Genomic DNA, 13,988 nt, shown 5'->3' with positions numbered 1-13,988 from the left:
TTCCAGCTGTCCAAAGTATGCTATTTAGATAGAGAGAGGTTATATTAAAGAGTCTTAGGAGTCTCTCGGTTTCATTTTTAAGTAACTGATTTTACATTAACTTTGGTTTTAGGCAGATGAATTACGTACATAATTTTGCTGGCATTTCTGTAGATATTTCAAGACTTGCCAGCACATCTGATAAGTGAAGCAACTGTACAATTGTTTCCAAAATCAAACTTAAAGTAAAAAAATCTGTCAAGTATAAGAAGCCTGATTAGTTCTATTTTCTTGCAAGCATGAGTGTTGAAGTCTAACCTACACTTCCAGTGCACTGTGATCTGCTGGTAAAGAAGAAAAAATCTTGCTAAAATAGTAAAATGATTTTTGGAAGGTAACTGTTAAATAATGATGCTTACCTGATGAGAATTGCATGGATTTTTATCTTGCATAAGAAGAAATTGAAGAAGGGGCTGTGATTTATTATTGACAGTTGTTTAGTTTTTACCTCTGATTTCTGACACTATATGAACCATTTTTTAAAGTGCCCCTCCCCCACATCTGAATATTGTTAACATTCTGTAGTCTTGGCAGCCTCCTTTCCTCCGAAGGGAAAATGAGACAGAGACGGATATTCACCATTTTATTTATGTACTCTTAGGTCATGAACACAAACAACATACAGTCAGTGCCTTTTGCTCCATTTTTCCAGCTGTTACCATGTCCAAAACCAAGTCTACTTGCTGTGCTAAGTCAGATATTATCCAGAAAGACTGGTGCAGTTGCATTAAAACTGAGCATTGCTTTAGAGAAGCTTGTCATTAGAAGCTCAAAACCTGCCTTTCTTCTTGAAGAGTGTGTACATCCGTGTCTAAAATCATCGCCTGGGGTTTCCTGCCATTACAGTATTTTTAGCTAGATTTATTGTGTACTTGAAGAGTATGTCAATCAGCAGTAGCAGAAACACCCATGGAACAGAATTTGGCTCCCAGTCTGAAGCTGGTAGCTGTAATAACAGAAGAATACCGGAGTGAAACTTTTCTCACATCAGTAATTTCCACCTTGCTACTGCGGAGATTAATAGAAATTAATCTCCTACTTTTCTTGTTCAGTTATGCACATTTTCTTTGCTGTGCCTGATGTCTTTTTTACATTTTACCAAAGGACCTGTACATGCCTATAGCTTTGCTATGAGAAGCAGTCATGCAGCGTTTCTGAAAAACAAGCCCTAGAAGAACTTGGTTGAAGTATCAAAGACTCCTCAGATAGTGATTTTTAATATAAATCATTTGGTAAAGAAATTTGAAACGCCGTCACAGAGGAAGGAGTGGAAGCATAGAAAGCTTCTCTCTATCAGATGGAGGAGCTGGTCTTACCGCAAGGAGCACAAGTATCTGCACTTTATGTATTAAACTTCAGCTACAGGCAAAAAAATACATCAGAAGTATCAATATGGATCTGGTGATTGGCTGGAAAATGCAGCTTTGTGAGGTTGCAGGACTTGCAATGCTGCTTGCAGTTCTGTCACCTCCTTTTCTAGCATTAAGATGGAAGAAAGAATCAAGGTTCTGCCCAATTCTGCAGTCAGCTTGTTAAAATATCAGTAGTTTATGAGTATTACATCTTTTAGGATGTGTTTTTGGAGGCACAAATGTTTATACTTCATTTTTTATAGAGGTCTGTAGGCCCTCGCCCCATGTCTTACCTGCCTTGTACCTGTGGGCTTCAAAGAGAAAAGTGATGTTTATGAAGGTGGAGATCTAACTTCAGACATCCTGTGGGTGTGTCACCCAGGCTAAACTCTGCTTTTAGGAATTGACGTCAGTGGTACAGGGAGGCCGCACCCTCCTGCCAGCACCAAACAGGAAATTCTTAATTACTCTGTAAAGGAGTGGCTGGAACAATAAAGATTGAGTTCTGCTTTGAAAGCCTGGAAATACAATTCCTTTAAACGTATGGAATAGCTGTTTCCAATTACAGGCCAATTAGCTGCCTTTTAAGGCAGAAGAAAAACTGCAAATAAATAAACAGAAGTTCGCTGTGAACTCATAGATTAAAAACCCTGGGTTTTTCTGAAAGCCTGGATTTCGAGAGGTTTTTTCCTTTCTAAGTTTAAAAAAAGCTAGTAGAAGTGGCTACATTGTGCCACAATGTAAGTGAATACTTACAACTATTACTGCTAGAATGCATGAAATTTGTTGAAGCCTCTTGAATTTTTCGACATGCCTGTAATGCTGTTCTTTTTGCCAAGAGACAGCATAGTAGTGAATATGGGGCTCTGTGATGGATCATAGTAACTGAGGTTTGCTGTGCTAAATGTTTTTCATTTTTAACATTGAACAGGAATCACCCTTCGGTTATAGTTCAGCCAGGGAAGAGACCTTTGCCAGTGGAGTCGCCAGACACGCAAAGAAAACGCAGAATACATCGGTGCGATTATGAAGGCTGCAACAAGGTCTACACTAAAAGCTCCCATCTGAAGGCTCACAGAAGAACCCACACAGGTTTGAGCCTGCTATGTTTTTCTTTCATCAAGTCTCTGGTAAAACGGTAGATTATGATTTTAATTCATATTATTTACCAGGTATAAAAAACAAAAAACAGTTCTGGCAGTATTTTGAATATAATTACAGGCTGAGCAAAAGAGGGAATGAAGCAGGAAAAAGCCATAAGAAGAGACTGTAAGCTAATGCAAGATCATTCTGTATGCTTTACATTCACTGGCTCTTTGCTCATTTTCTGTCCAATTGCTTGCAGATTACTCATGCTGCACACCCTGTAAGCACCAAATCAGTTCACATTACACTACCACACCTCTTACATCACTGTTAAATTTGACTGAGACTTCCTCAGGAGTAGCCAGTTTGCAAAAGTCTGGACTGTGTGCCAAATACATACAGACCTGGTTCATGTGGACATGCTAACCACGGTCTAGTAGAGCTCTTTTCTGAGTGGGTGTTATCCCCACCTCAGCTCTCCACAGAGATTTATCGTGGCACACTGATGGCATGTATTAATGTATGTACAGCCAAGATTTTTGCAAACCTGAGAGATGCTTTTAGGTGAGATTAGGCAGTTCATGTCTATCTTACATCTCTACACAAGCCAAACCTTTACCTATTTAGCTGCACAATGCTGTGAAATAGAATGAGAATCCAATATTAGGAAAGAGTTATTAAGAAAGATTTTAAGTTGAGCTATCTGTGGCAGAGATACCAGTTAATACATACTTTGGTAATTGTAAGAGGTAACTATGAGATGGTAACTCTGAGATTTCTGCCAGCTGTGCTGATTGACAACACCAATCCTTTCCCCCACTAATCTACTACAGGAGGTCCTGGTTTTGAAAATACTCAAACAAATGCTTAAGCCTTCACACTTCTAGGCTTAGTGAGGAAAAACAAGCACCAATACAACAGAAAGAGGAGCAGAGAGACAAAAACAAGAATAGGTTGTGGCAGGAAATAATTCTTGTATCTGTTAACATTGCACAGTGCAGAACACTCTGCCAGCCTGTTGCTGGTGGAAGGCTTTTCGAGTAAGCTTAAAACTACATGATGAAACTTGACAGGGCAAGAGGATAAACCTGTCAAATAACTGATGTATTTGTATCTTAAATCCTGTTTCTCTGTTTCTTTCTTCAGGTGAAAAACCATACAAATGCACTTGGGAGGGATGCACGTGGAAGTTTGCTCGTTCTGATGAACTAACGCGGCATTTCCGCAAGCATACGGGAATCAAACCTTTTCAGTGCCCAGACTGTGACCGTAGCTTTTCACGTTCGGACCATCTTACTCTTCACAGAAAACGTCACATGCTAGTCTGAGTGTCTTCTGCCCCCGACTCCTGTCAACATTTTTTTTTTATACATGCATTTTAATTCGAGTTCAGCTGGTCTGAATCTCTGTAGTTTATACCATTAAAAGCTTACATATGGTCAGTACTAGATGTTATCTAACCCTTCTATGTCCTTGCCACGGGTCAGACCTAAAGAATGTGAACAATTGTTTTGTTTTGTTTTGTTTTTCTTTCTCCTGGGGATGCTAAGCAAACCCTTTCTTCAGAGAGTGTGTTTAATGTATTCCATTGTGAATAAGGGAATTTGTAAACAAACAGCTTTTGTTGGTTTCTTCATATAATCAACCCAGTGTATACTGATAAACTAGTAGATGTTATTGAGTATCCAAAATGCTCATCCTTGGCAGAGACATTGTTTATGTGCCCTGTGCAAGGCATACTCTCATTTTATGCTCAGCAATGCAATGAATGGACTTCCTCAACCTTGCTGATTTCTGCAGTATAATTAATACAACAGTTTTAGAAAGACACCTGATTTAGAAATCCCCTCTGCCCAAACAGTGGGTAACACTGTAGAAGTAAATCTAAGCAATATACTTTACAGAAAGATTGAGTCACAGTATCACCTCAGTCAAGAAGAAAAATTAGGAGAAACTGGTCTGTACATAACACTGTGCATCTAAACCAATGCCATCTGTCCTTTGTATTATAGCATAGTATTCAACCATGTTTTTATTGCATACTGCCCTGGTGGATTTGTTAAATGAAGATCTTGTGTGACACTGTATGTCTGTTTTCTGTGCAACTGAGTGGATGGAACATACACGGTACTCTCCTATAACATGGCATTAAAAGATATTCATAGAAACCTTCCACACCTCATTCTAGGATTATAGACTGTCCCTCTGTAATCATTCCCTTATGTTTCCTCTAAATAATTTTTTTCTCCTTACTGTACCTCAGAAAATAGAAATCATCATGTCAGAAATGCTCCAATGTATTGTTGCAAGTGCCACTTTAATACACTACAGTATTTTGAAATATTCACAATATTTTAATGACAAAATGGCATCAAATATGAAGCACTTATGTGATAAACTGAGTCATGTATCTGGTTAAAAGTATATGCCAGATCATCCATTTGACAGCTCTGATCTGTGGCTCTGGTATTCTCGCAGTGCTCAGTAGATGGAGCTTCCCTTGTGGATGCATCCATCACATTAAAACATGTCACCAACTCCCATGTCAGTAGTAAACACAACTCAATTGCTCAAATACAAGCAAACTGAATTCAGACAACCAGCTGATCTTAGCAATGTTCCAGTACTTGGAACTTTTCCACAGGAGGGAGGGTTTCTCTCTATTAGCTGTCAGGTTCTGTGGTACTAAAAAGAAACAGGATCTGTTTGTCTAGACTTGAGCAACTGTTGAGTGTTTGTTCTTCACCCTGTGTGAGGTGAACATAATTGCGTGCCATATAAACTTGGTAAAAATCAGATCTTCCTTTGTCTTGGAAAGCCCCACTGGAAAACAGGGCTGTGGGGAGGAGGTTTGCAGAGTCCTCCAGGAGGAGTCAGGTTGGAGGTCCATCCTCAGGTGGGTACCTCAGGACCTGTGGAGAGCAACGCTGGGCTGTGGGGAGTCCAAGAGCAGCAGGCTGAAATCATCTGCAGATGCACAGCTGGAATGTGAGGAGCCTTCCACATTTGCTTCCTTGATGGTGGGGTTTCCAGCTCACCTTGGGTACCCATGAGTGGAGAGAGAGGAGATATGTTCTTAGAGAAAAATGTTCATAGTGATTGCTATAAAATGCAAACTATTGCTCAAATTGTGTAGCAAATCTTACATATGTGAATATGAAACTGTCAAGTTTATTTAAGGAACATCTGTGCTCTGCAAAGGGCAGAATGGGGATTACCGTGGCTAAGGCCGTTCTGCACCTTTTGTAGAGAAAATCTTTAGGCTCTTTATGTTGCCATGCATCCTCAGGACTTAGGGCTCAACTGATCCATTCAGAACTGAAAAACTTCAAAAACCAATTGGTCCCTTTCTGTCTGACTACTCCATTACTAACACCGATGGACATGCGGGAAAGAGATTGCTGCTAATGAGCAACTGGTTTAAAATTGTGCTTTATCATTGGATTTTTATCTTTTATTTTTGGAGTGAGCAATGTCATAGGGAGTCAGACTTAGCTTCACTTGCAAGACTCCAGGTAGTGATGGTGGTTCATTGACATTGAGCTGTCACTGGCAGAGGGCAATGTGGAACTGCTATAGCATCAAATACAAGCATACAGCTATGTGGTGTCCTGGGATAAAAACAATTCTCAGCCTGTTCAAGGGTGCAGAAAGAGGTGAGATCCTATTGACCCACAAGTGGGTCAAGGACAACAGATCCCATGTTTAGCTTAACAGATTGAAATGCCTGGGATTTAGGATGATAAAGCAGCATTTCTTTCCAATACTCTTCTTTTAAAGTTTTCACATTTATTTTTTAATAGAAATCTAAAATACCATAGAGGCGTCCTTTAATTTGCCTATGTACCTTTTTCCTGAAAATATTTATGATAATGGTGGAGATGAAGACAGCAGAGATGCAATAGAACTTTTAAGTGTCTTTAGCTATGTGCCTTGTGATTTAGGACACCAGAAATTTAAATATTAAATATAAATATTTCAGTCTGTTTCAGGTAAATGCTTTGTAGGATTTCTCACTTGGTCTGTGGGTGTCTCTGTGGAATGTCAAAGAAGCCACATGTGCATAGGCTTTCATCTTTCAGCTGAAAATGCGTGTTTACATCTTCTGTGGCTCGTTGACTCGTAGCAAATTTTGGTTTGAGGGCTGTTGTGAAATTTTTTAAACCACACGACTAAATACTTTTAATAAAACAGTAAATTCCATGTATCGCTTAAAGAGAGGCCTGTTTAGATAACAAGACAGACTAATCCTGCAAAGGTGACTACCTTAAAAAGAAAATCACTAGCAGTACTGCACTGTGCAGTGAGTAACAAATGATACTGCTCCTGCTTCATCCTTTTGTTATAATGTTTTACTGGGTTCTGTGACAATCCCCAAAAGCTCAGCAGGTGTTATGGTGTGGTTTCATTTAAATATAACTGCCATTCTGCAGCAATATTTCTAATGCCACATTTTGTCCAAATGCATTGTTGTCTCTGCCGAGGTTAGCTATGTGTAGAATATAAATCCATTTTACATATCCGAATAGGGCTACACCAGTTTTCATTACATTTTACAGATACTAGCACCTTTTACGCTATTTATGTACTTCAAATGTTAGAGGGTCAAAATAATCTTTTCGCTTAGCATCTCTCACCTGCAAATATAGCAGGGATGTTATATTTACTTCAATACGTGTATAAACTATGCAGATTTTTTTTTTTTTTAAGAAAATGTAATATATTTTATAAGCTAATAAGACTGAATGGGTAATTAAAGGTTTCTAGCGTGCGTTACTATAACTTGCAAATATGGAAACATTTTGGTAATCTTTCTTACTAAAGATGTGAATGTTTAATGTACTTTTACTGTTTCTACTTTGGTAGCCAATGGGAATTCAGTAATGACATTTTGTCATGTTGAACTGTGAACAGAAATTTGTACTGTACAGTCCTCATATTTAGTACAAAATACATATCTATGATAACTGTTAATAAAGCCATCAGAATATTATTTGCGGTCGTGTCGTCATCTACAATGAGAACACGCATAATGTTCAGTAAAGATGCTAGGGAAAATTGATACTGAATATAAATAACACAAACCTCACCCTCAAAGAAGAAAAAAACAGTACTGTGTAAGTCTGTAAAATGTGTTTAAAAACATTAATCCCTAATCCAATGAGCTTGCAATTAGGAAGTTAGGAGTTCAGCACAAGACAGTGTAATAAAGCACCAGTTAAGAGGGGGCTGTAAAAAAGAAGGGAACAGACTCTTTAGTGTGGTCTGCTGTGATAGGACAAGGGGAAATGGTTTTGAAATGAAGGGAGATGTGGATTGTAGAGGTGTGAAAGAGGTGAAAGGAAAGGAGGAAGGGAGGAAGAGAGGAAGGCAGGCAGGAAGGCAGGCAGGAAGGAAGGCAGGAAGGAAGGCAGGAAGGAAGGAAGGAAGGAAGGAAGGAAGGAAGGGTCGATCATCAGCAATACTTAGATCTCTAATATGTTCCTTGCCATCCACCATGCATTCTGGTGGTGGTGCTGAAACAAAACACTGCAGGGGACAGCTGAGTATGCTAGTCCATATGGAGACCATGTGCCATTTGTTTTGCTGGCTGGAGATGAAGAGATTGTCATACAACTGGAGAACCCTTGCCCTAGTTGATGCAATGGCAGTATATACAGCTGTACAGACAGGACAACAACTATGACTCTGAAGTAAGCTAATGAAGGCTTTCTTCTACACAAATTTCATATTTGTTTGGCAAGTTTCTGCTACTTCTGCCTACAGATGCTTTGGGTTTTGTACCAATAAGCTGAGAAAATCCTAAGCACTAAGTACAAAATATGCCAGAGCTTAAAGGATCTGAAGATGTTCACAAAAGAAGAATAAACTAAACCTGTTAATGTTAAGCCACATTTCAGGAAAGGTTAAATATCAACCCAGCCTGGGCCACCATGTAGCCAGCCTTCCCTTGGAGGCTATGAGAGGACAGGCCAGACGATGCCATGAGTGGATTCTAACTCTCTGGCAAGTCTGAAGTTATTTTGGCACCGTGTCTTTTTAGAGACTCCAGTGGATGTTAAACGACAGCTAGAAGCTCTGACTCATCCTTGTAATGATCCAACAAGCCATGAGACACCAAGCTCACACCCTCTAGCAAACATTACTGTAAGCGACCAGATCGAGGCTGATGGATGCTAAACAAATTTATAGCTGTAGTTGTCTCTATAGATACAGATATTTTCCAAGAAACTGGGGATTTTTAAGAGAACTACTCAGCTTTCTCTGAAGTTATGTAGGTTTCTGTCAAACCAGGTACTTGTCCCTCTCTAACTGTTACCATGTCTGTTACCCTCAACATTCTCGTGTCAGTCCTTTCAATTATTTATATTTTACCACAGAAATATTAAAAAAAAAAAAAAAAGAAAAAAAGAAAAAAAAAAGGGGGGGGGGGGGGGGGGCCGGGGGGGGAGAGAGAACTAATTATCAGAAGGAATGTTTACCCAAAAGTACAGAAAGGGTATTTATCATCCCTGTAAACTGTAGCAATTAGGTAATGCAAAATAAGTTCTTGTCAACAGGATCAGATAATCAAGGGGTATGCTGTCACAGAGAAGTGTGGGGAAATGATGATTTGAGAGCTTTGACACCTTGTCTGAGGTTTGGCCAGAGCCAGGGAGAGTTCGTGGTCTGCTCTAAACTCCTAAACCTGGTGAGGGAGATCACAAGATCAGTAATGCCCAAAATAGAACTGTAGAAAATAAATCTTTGGACAACGTTCAGTCAAACTGCATACTTCATGAAGAAGTATATTATGCCTATGCTTTTATATTTAAAAGCATTTTATTAGAAACAAAGATTCATTGTACACATTTTAGCAATTCCTTTCCACTCTTGCTGAAGTTTTTGGGTTTTTTTTCAGGATATTGGTGTATTGTAGAGTGAGTGCAAATGCAGTGTTGGTGAAGTACAGAATTGAAAGCAGGGATAGCAGAAATGAGGCAAGAAAATAAAACCTTGAGAAAACAGTCAGCTTGTGTATCTTCATGCTCCCCTTGAAAATAAAGACAGCTCATTGTAAAGCAGCCTAGTGCTCATATTGTAGACTTACAGAATCACAGAATGGATTGGTTTGAAGAGACTTTAGAGACCATCAAGTTCCAAACCCCTGGAGCCTTCTCTTCGCTAGGTTGACCATTGACAATCTTTCAGCCTTTCTTCGCAGGAGAGGAGTCCCAGCCCAACGGATCACGTTTTTCAGTGAAGCAGTACACACTGCCTGCAGCCCACTCAGTAGGAGCAAAGTAGAGCAGGGGACTGACCCACAGCCACTGAACCAGCACAAGATCAGCAAGCAGGATAGGCACCTCCTGACTCAGAATTTCTCTTACATGCCACACACACCTCAAAGGGCCCCTGAGTCTGCTGGACTAATTCAATTATTTGTTTTAGATTTTTTTTTTTTTTTTTTGGGGGGGGGGGGGGGGGGGGTGGGGGAGGAGAAAGATACATACTCTTAATACAAAGAGGAAAAATATGTTGTACGTATTTTAGCATGAGTGATCATTTTCGGGAAATGTTTCATGATAACTCAATCGGCCACTGGGTGTCACCCTTTATCTGAGAAAAATAGCAAATTTAAGCTGACAAGACTCATAGGATCACTTGGGTTGGAAGGGACCCCAAGGATTATCGAGTTTCAGCACTCTTGCTGCATGCCACGCCACCAACCTCCAGATGTGGTACAAGATCAGGCTCCCAGGGCCCCATCCAACCATGTCCTCAACACCTCCAGGGACAGGGCATCCACATCTTCTCTGGGCAGCCTGTTCCATCATTCTCATAGTAAAGAACTTTCTCCCGATGTAAAATCTAAACCTTCCCTCCTTGAACTTAAAACCATTCCCCCTTGTCCTATCACTATCTACCCTTGTGAAAAGTTGATTCCCCTTCTGTTTATAATCCCCTTTTAAATACTGGAAGGCTGCAGTGAGGTCTCCCCACATCCTTCTCTTCTCCCAGTGTAGCAGAAACGTTAAGTCACTGCTTGAAACAGTGATTGAGCACCTGGTAGGAAGGCAGGATGCAGTGCACCTGGTGAATGGAAATGATGGAGCCAGAATCCACCCCTTCCCAGATCTCATTTAAGGTTGGCAGTGAGGTAAAGGCCTCTTGCTGGTGAACTGCATACCTGAGGTTTTCTGAAGGTAAGCTGATATTTTTTTTCCTGTGACCGTAGCTATTTTATCGGAGCAAGTTCTTGTTGCAGCTTAGAACCTTGCTATTCTGCAGTCATTGCTTTATGTTGCTGTGTTGCATCAGGCTAGACAACCCCAGCTCCCTCAGTCTGTCTACATAGGAGAAGTGTTCTAGCTCTCTGATCATCTTTGTGGCTTTTCCCTGGACACTCTCCATGTCTTTCCTGTACTGGGGGGTCCCAAACCTGAATGCAGTACTGTAGATGGAGAATCATGAGGGCAAAGTAGAGAGTGACAATTGCCTTCCAGTCTCTGCTGGCCACTTCTCTTATGATGGAGCCTATGTTACAATTGGCCTTCCAAGCTGAAAGAGCATGCTACTGTTTCATGTTTAGTTTTTCATCCTCTAGGACTCCCAGGTCCTTCTCTCAAGGAGTTCTTCCAGTGTACATATCTGGGACTGCTCCAGCCCAAGTGCAAAACCTTCCATTTTGTTAAGCTGAACATCATCAGGTTCACATGAGCCCACTTTCCAAGTTTGTCAAGGGCCTTCTGGAATGCACTTTAAGAAAATATTTTTTCACTCACAATTAAGAAACAAAGTTCTTCTGTCTTATTTTCTGTCAGAGTCTGATCTCATTACACACAGAAATATGTGGAAGGTTTCAAGATGGATTTTGTGCTTTTCAGACACGAAAATGCATTCAACACACCCTTTAAAGTTAAAATTCTGGTCTGTCCAAACATTAGCAAAATCAGTACAAGACGTTGTTCTCATATATGCTTTCAGTCCTGTGATTTCAGTGAGGGAAGTTCTTGAAAACAGTTTTATAAATACAGACATTACTATGGCTGTTTTTCAACATTTCAACCAACTATTCACGTCCTGTATCCTGTATGGTTTGAAAACTCTACAAGAAACATCCCTACGAATGCACATTTAAAAAAAATAAAATAATAATTAAAAAAAAAAAATTAGAAATCTTGCTGAGTAAAATCTATGGACATTGGAAAGTCTGACTTGAGAAATTTTACTTCCTCTTTTCTCATCTAGTGAACAGGAACAGCATGTGTACTTGTTGCAAGATTTGTGCAAAATACGAATGCTCTTTATACCCTTAGACTGTAAAGGTTTAGAGAAAGGCATTTTAGGAGGATTTCTGGTAGTGTTCTGGGCTGCAAAGCTCAGATGAGCCCAGGAGAGGTAAAGGCTGCAAAGCCCATGACCAGCTCAATGCATTGGCCTGTATTTCTGAACAAGTCCTTACGCATCTGAGTGCTGGGCAGCTTTTCAGACCCTCAATCATCGACAGACTCTGGCTGTAGCCATCATGAAGCAGCCACTAAGGCTGAGCCAGGCAGCTGCTTAACAGCAGTGTTACTGAGGAAGTGAACAGTCTGCATGTAGTGAGGCTGTGCAAGTGGAGAAAACCTGCTGAGGAGGACACACAGCACCTCTAGCTGCAACTCCTGGCTGCAGCCTCACTGGATGTCACTGCTGTGAATCTGGCAGCCCTTGGTGCCTGCTGCCTGGGCTGCTCAGAGGTTTCCATGAGGTGACACACAGGTCAGGACAAGGTCTTCCCCTCATGAAATCCTGCAGGCCCCTTGGTGTACCTAAACAGCTCCCTTCCCCAGACAACCTGCTTGTCAGCCACAGCATCCTCCAGCTCCCACTGCAGGGTTAGCAGCAGGTGAGAGGGATCACGTCCTCCATCTGGCTCACCCACTTCACATGCAGCAGCCAAGGGCCTCTCACTTCCATCAATTGGGGAAGGCAACTGTGCAACTCCTGGCCACCAGACATACCACAGCAGGAAGGTTAAGAACACAAAAAAATGAAACGTATTAGGTTATCAAATTAAAGTCACACATAGCAAGTGATTAGATGTCTCCTAGAGATAACAAGGGATTTAACCCAAAATATCAGTCTTCTGAGTTTAAACGAGAAATGACCTAATTCAGTGACAGTTTTGGTAATGCAGCTCTTTCTCAATGGTTGTGCAAGTTCTGCTTCCTATTGTTCACGTGCAGTGTTACCAACTTTCTATAAATAATAGGGGTTTTCCTGCAATGTTACCATGTGACATACTCTAAATACCTACAAAACTACTTTATAACAGCTGCAGAGAGAGAGCAAGAAGATATATTTTGTAATTTAACAGAAGAACGACAGTGATGCAACTGAGAGAACTTTTTGTAATCAAATTGTAATAGACTGAGGCATTTTTTTCTGTTTTCTTGCCCTCAAAGGTGAAAGAGCTCATGATAAGAAAATATGATTGAGATACATATAACTGTAGTTCAGAAAAAATGCAAAATAACACCATACAGCTTCATATGAATACAGTAGAAACAAAAATATTTTAATAGTATTAAAAATCATAAATTCAGAAGTTAACTGTTATTTTGAAGACTACCAGTGGTGAATTCCATGAAATCATTACTTAATGGGTAAATCTAGGCAAATGGCAATTAGGGCATAGCGAAGTATGATGGATATTAAACAGGTATTATGGCTCCAACTTCCAGCTTTTACCCAGGACAGTCTCCGTCTCTGACTAAGGGAAAAGCTTGCCAGAAATCAACATAAACCTGGGGTAATTAAAAGACAGATCTGAAGGTGTAGAGATACTGTACCCTTGACATCTATTATACTGGCATACAAATGGTTATAAACAAGAATTTTCTTCTTGTTTGCACAATTTAGTTAGATCTAAAGGAAGTAGATCCCTACCACGTTTACTCCACAACATGTTCATCAGAGCAAAGATTAAGGCCATGACCTTAATATTCCTGACAGCACTGAATTAATGAGTATCTTTTACTTCCAAATAGAGTTGGAATCAATGGGATACATCCAAAATTAAAGCAACTTGAGTAAAAAAAAAAAAAATAAGTGCAGTCACTAGCAAAATTTCTCTCTCACTCTTTGTGTGATAATAACAAAACTTCTGACTACTTGCACAAGTAAAATAAGTAACAGCAATTTAGGAAGGCTTACCAACGTTTTAGGTGAGAACCTAAAAATACTGTTAAAAAAAAAACCTACAAAACTCTGATTAGTGAAAAATACTGCGAGATAGTCAAGTCACTTAATCAGACGTTGAGTCATACTACTACTAGATGTGACGTCATTTTGCTCCTCATCTGTTTCAAAGGATGTTGGCAGCTTAATGCTAATAGCTGCCCTCAGGTTGGCCCAGAAAAGGGCACGCTTACTCCTCTCCTTCGGCCACTCCAGGTAGGTTCTCTTTGCCATGAGAGCCTTCAGCTTGTGGTACCTCGCAGGGATAACATATGGAGGGATCGGCTCCAGCAAGATCAGGATCAA

At 40.2% G+C, this 13,988-nt stretch overlaps 1 protein-coding gene across 3 annotated transcripts in view; it reads left to right on the top strand.

Moving 5' to 3' along the window:
• Positions 1 to 7,470, top strand: part of KLF3 (Kruppel like factor 3) — a 29,154-nt gene extending 21,684 nt beyond the window's left edge. For all 3 annotated transcript variants that reach the window (XM_042871211.1, XM_042871212.1, XM_042871213.1), the window contains exons 6-7: positions 2,323 to 2,483; positions 3,624 to 7,470. In XM_042871211.1, the coding sequence (XP_042727145.1) occupies positions 2,323 to 2,483; positions 3,624 to 3,805 (343 nt within the window). In that variant the 3' untranslated portion in view covers positions 3,806 to 7,470. The remainder of the gene's footprint in view (positions 1 to 2,322; positions 2,484 to 3,623) is intronic.
• Positions 7,471 to 13,988: the final 6,518 nt, after the last annotated feature.

Source organism: Lagopus leucura, unplaced genomic scaffold (assembly GCF_019238085.1).
Source record: "Lagopus leucura isolate 7727_CA_CO unplaced genomic scaffold, USGS_WTPT01 Super-Scaffold_100004, whole genome shotgun sequence".
In the NCBI taxonomy this organism is placed as follows: domain Eukaryota; kingdom Metazoa; phylum Chordata; class Aves; order Galliformes; family Phasianidae; genus Lagopus; species Lagopus leucura.
Note: the sequence above shows the minus strand (reverse complement) of the source record. Positions and strands in the feature narration are given on the sequence as shown.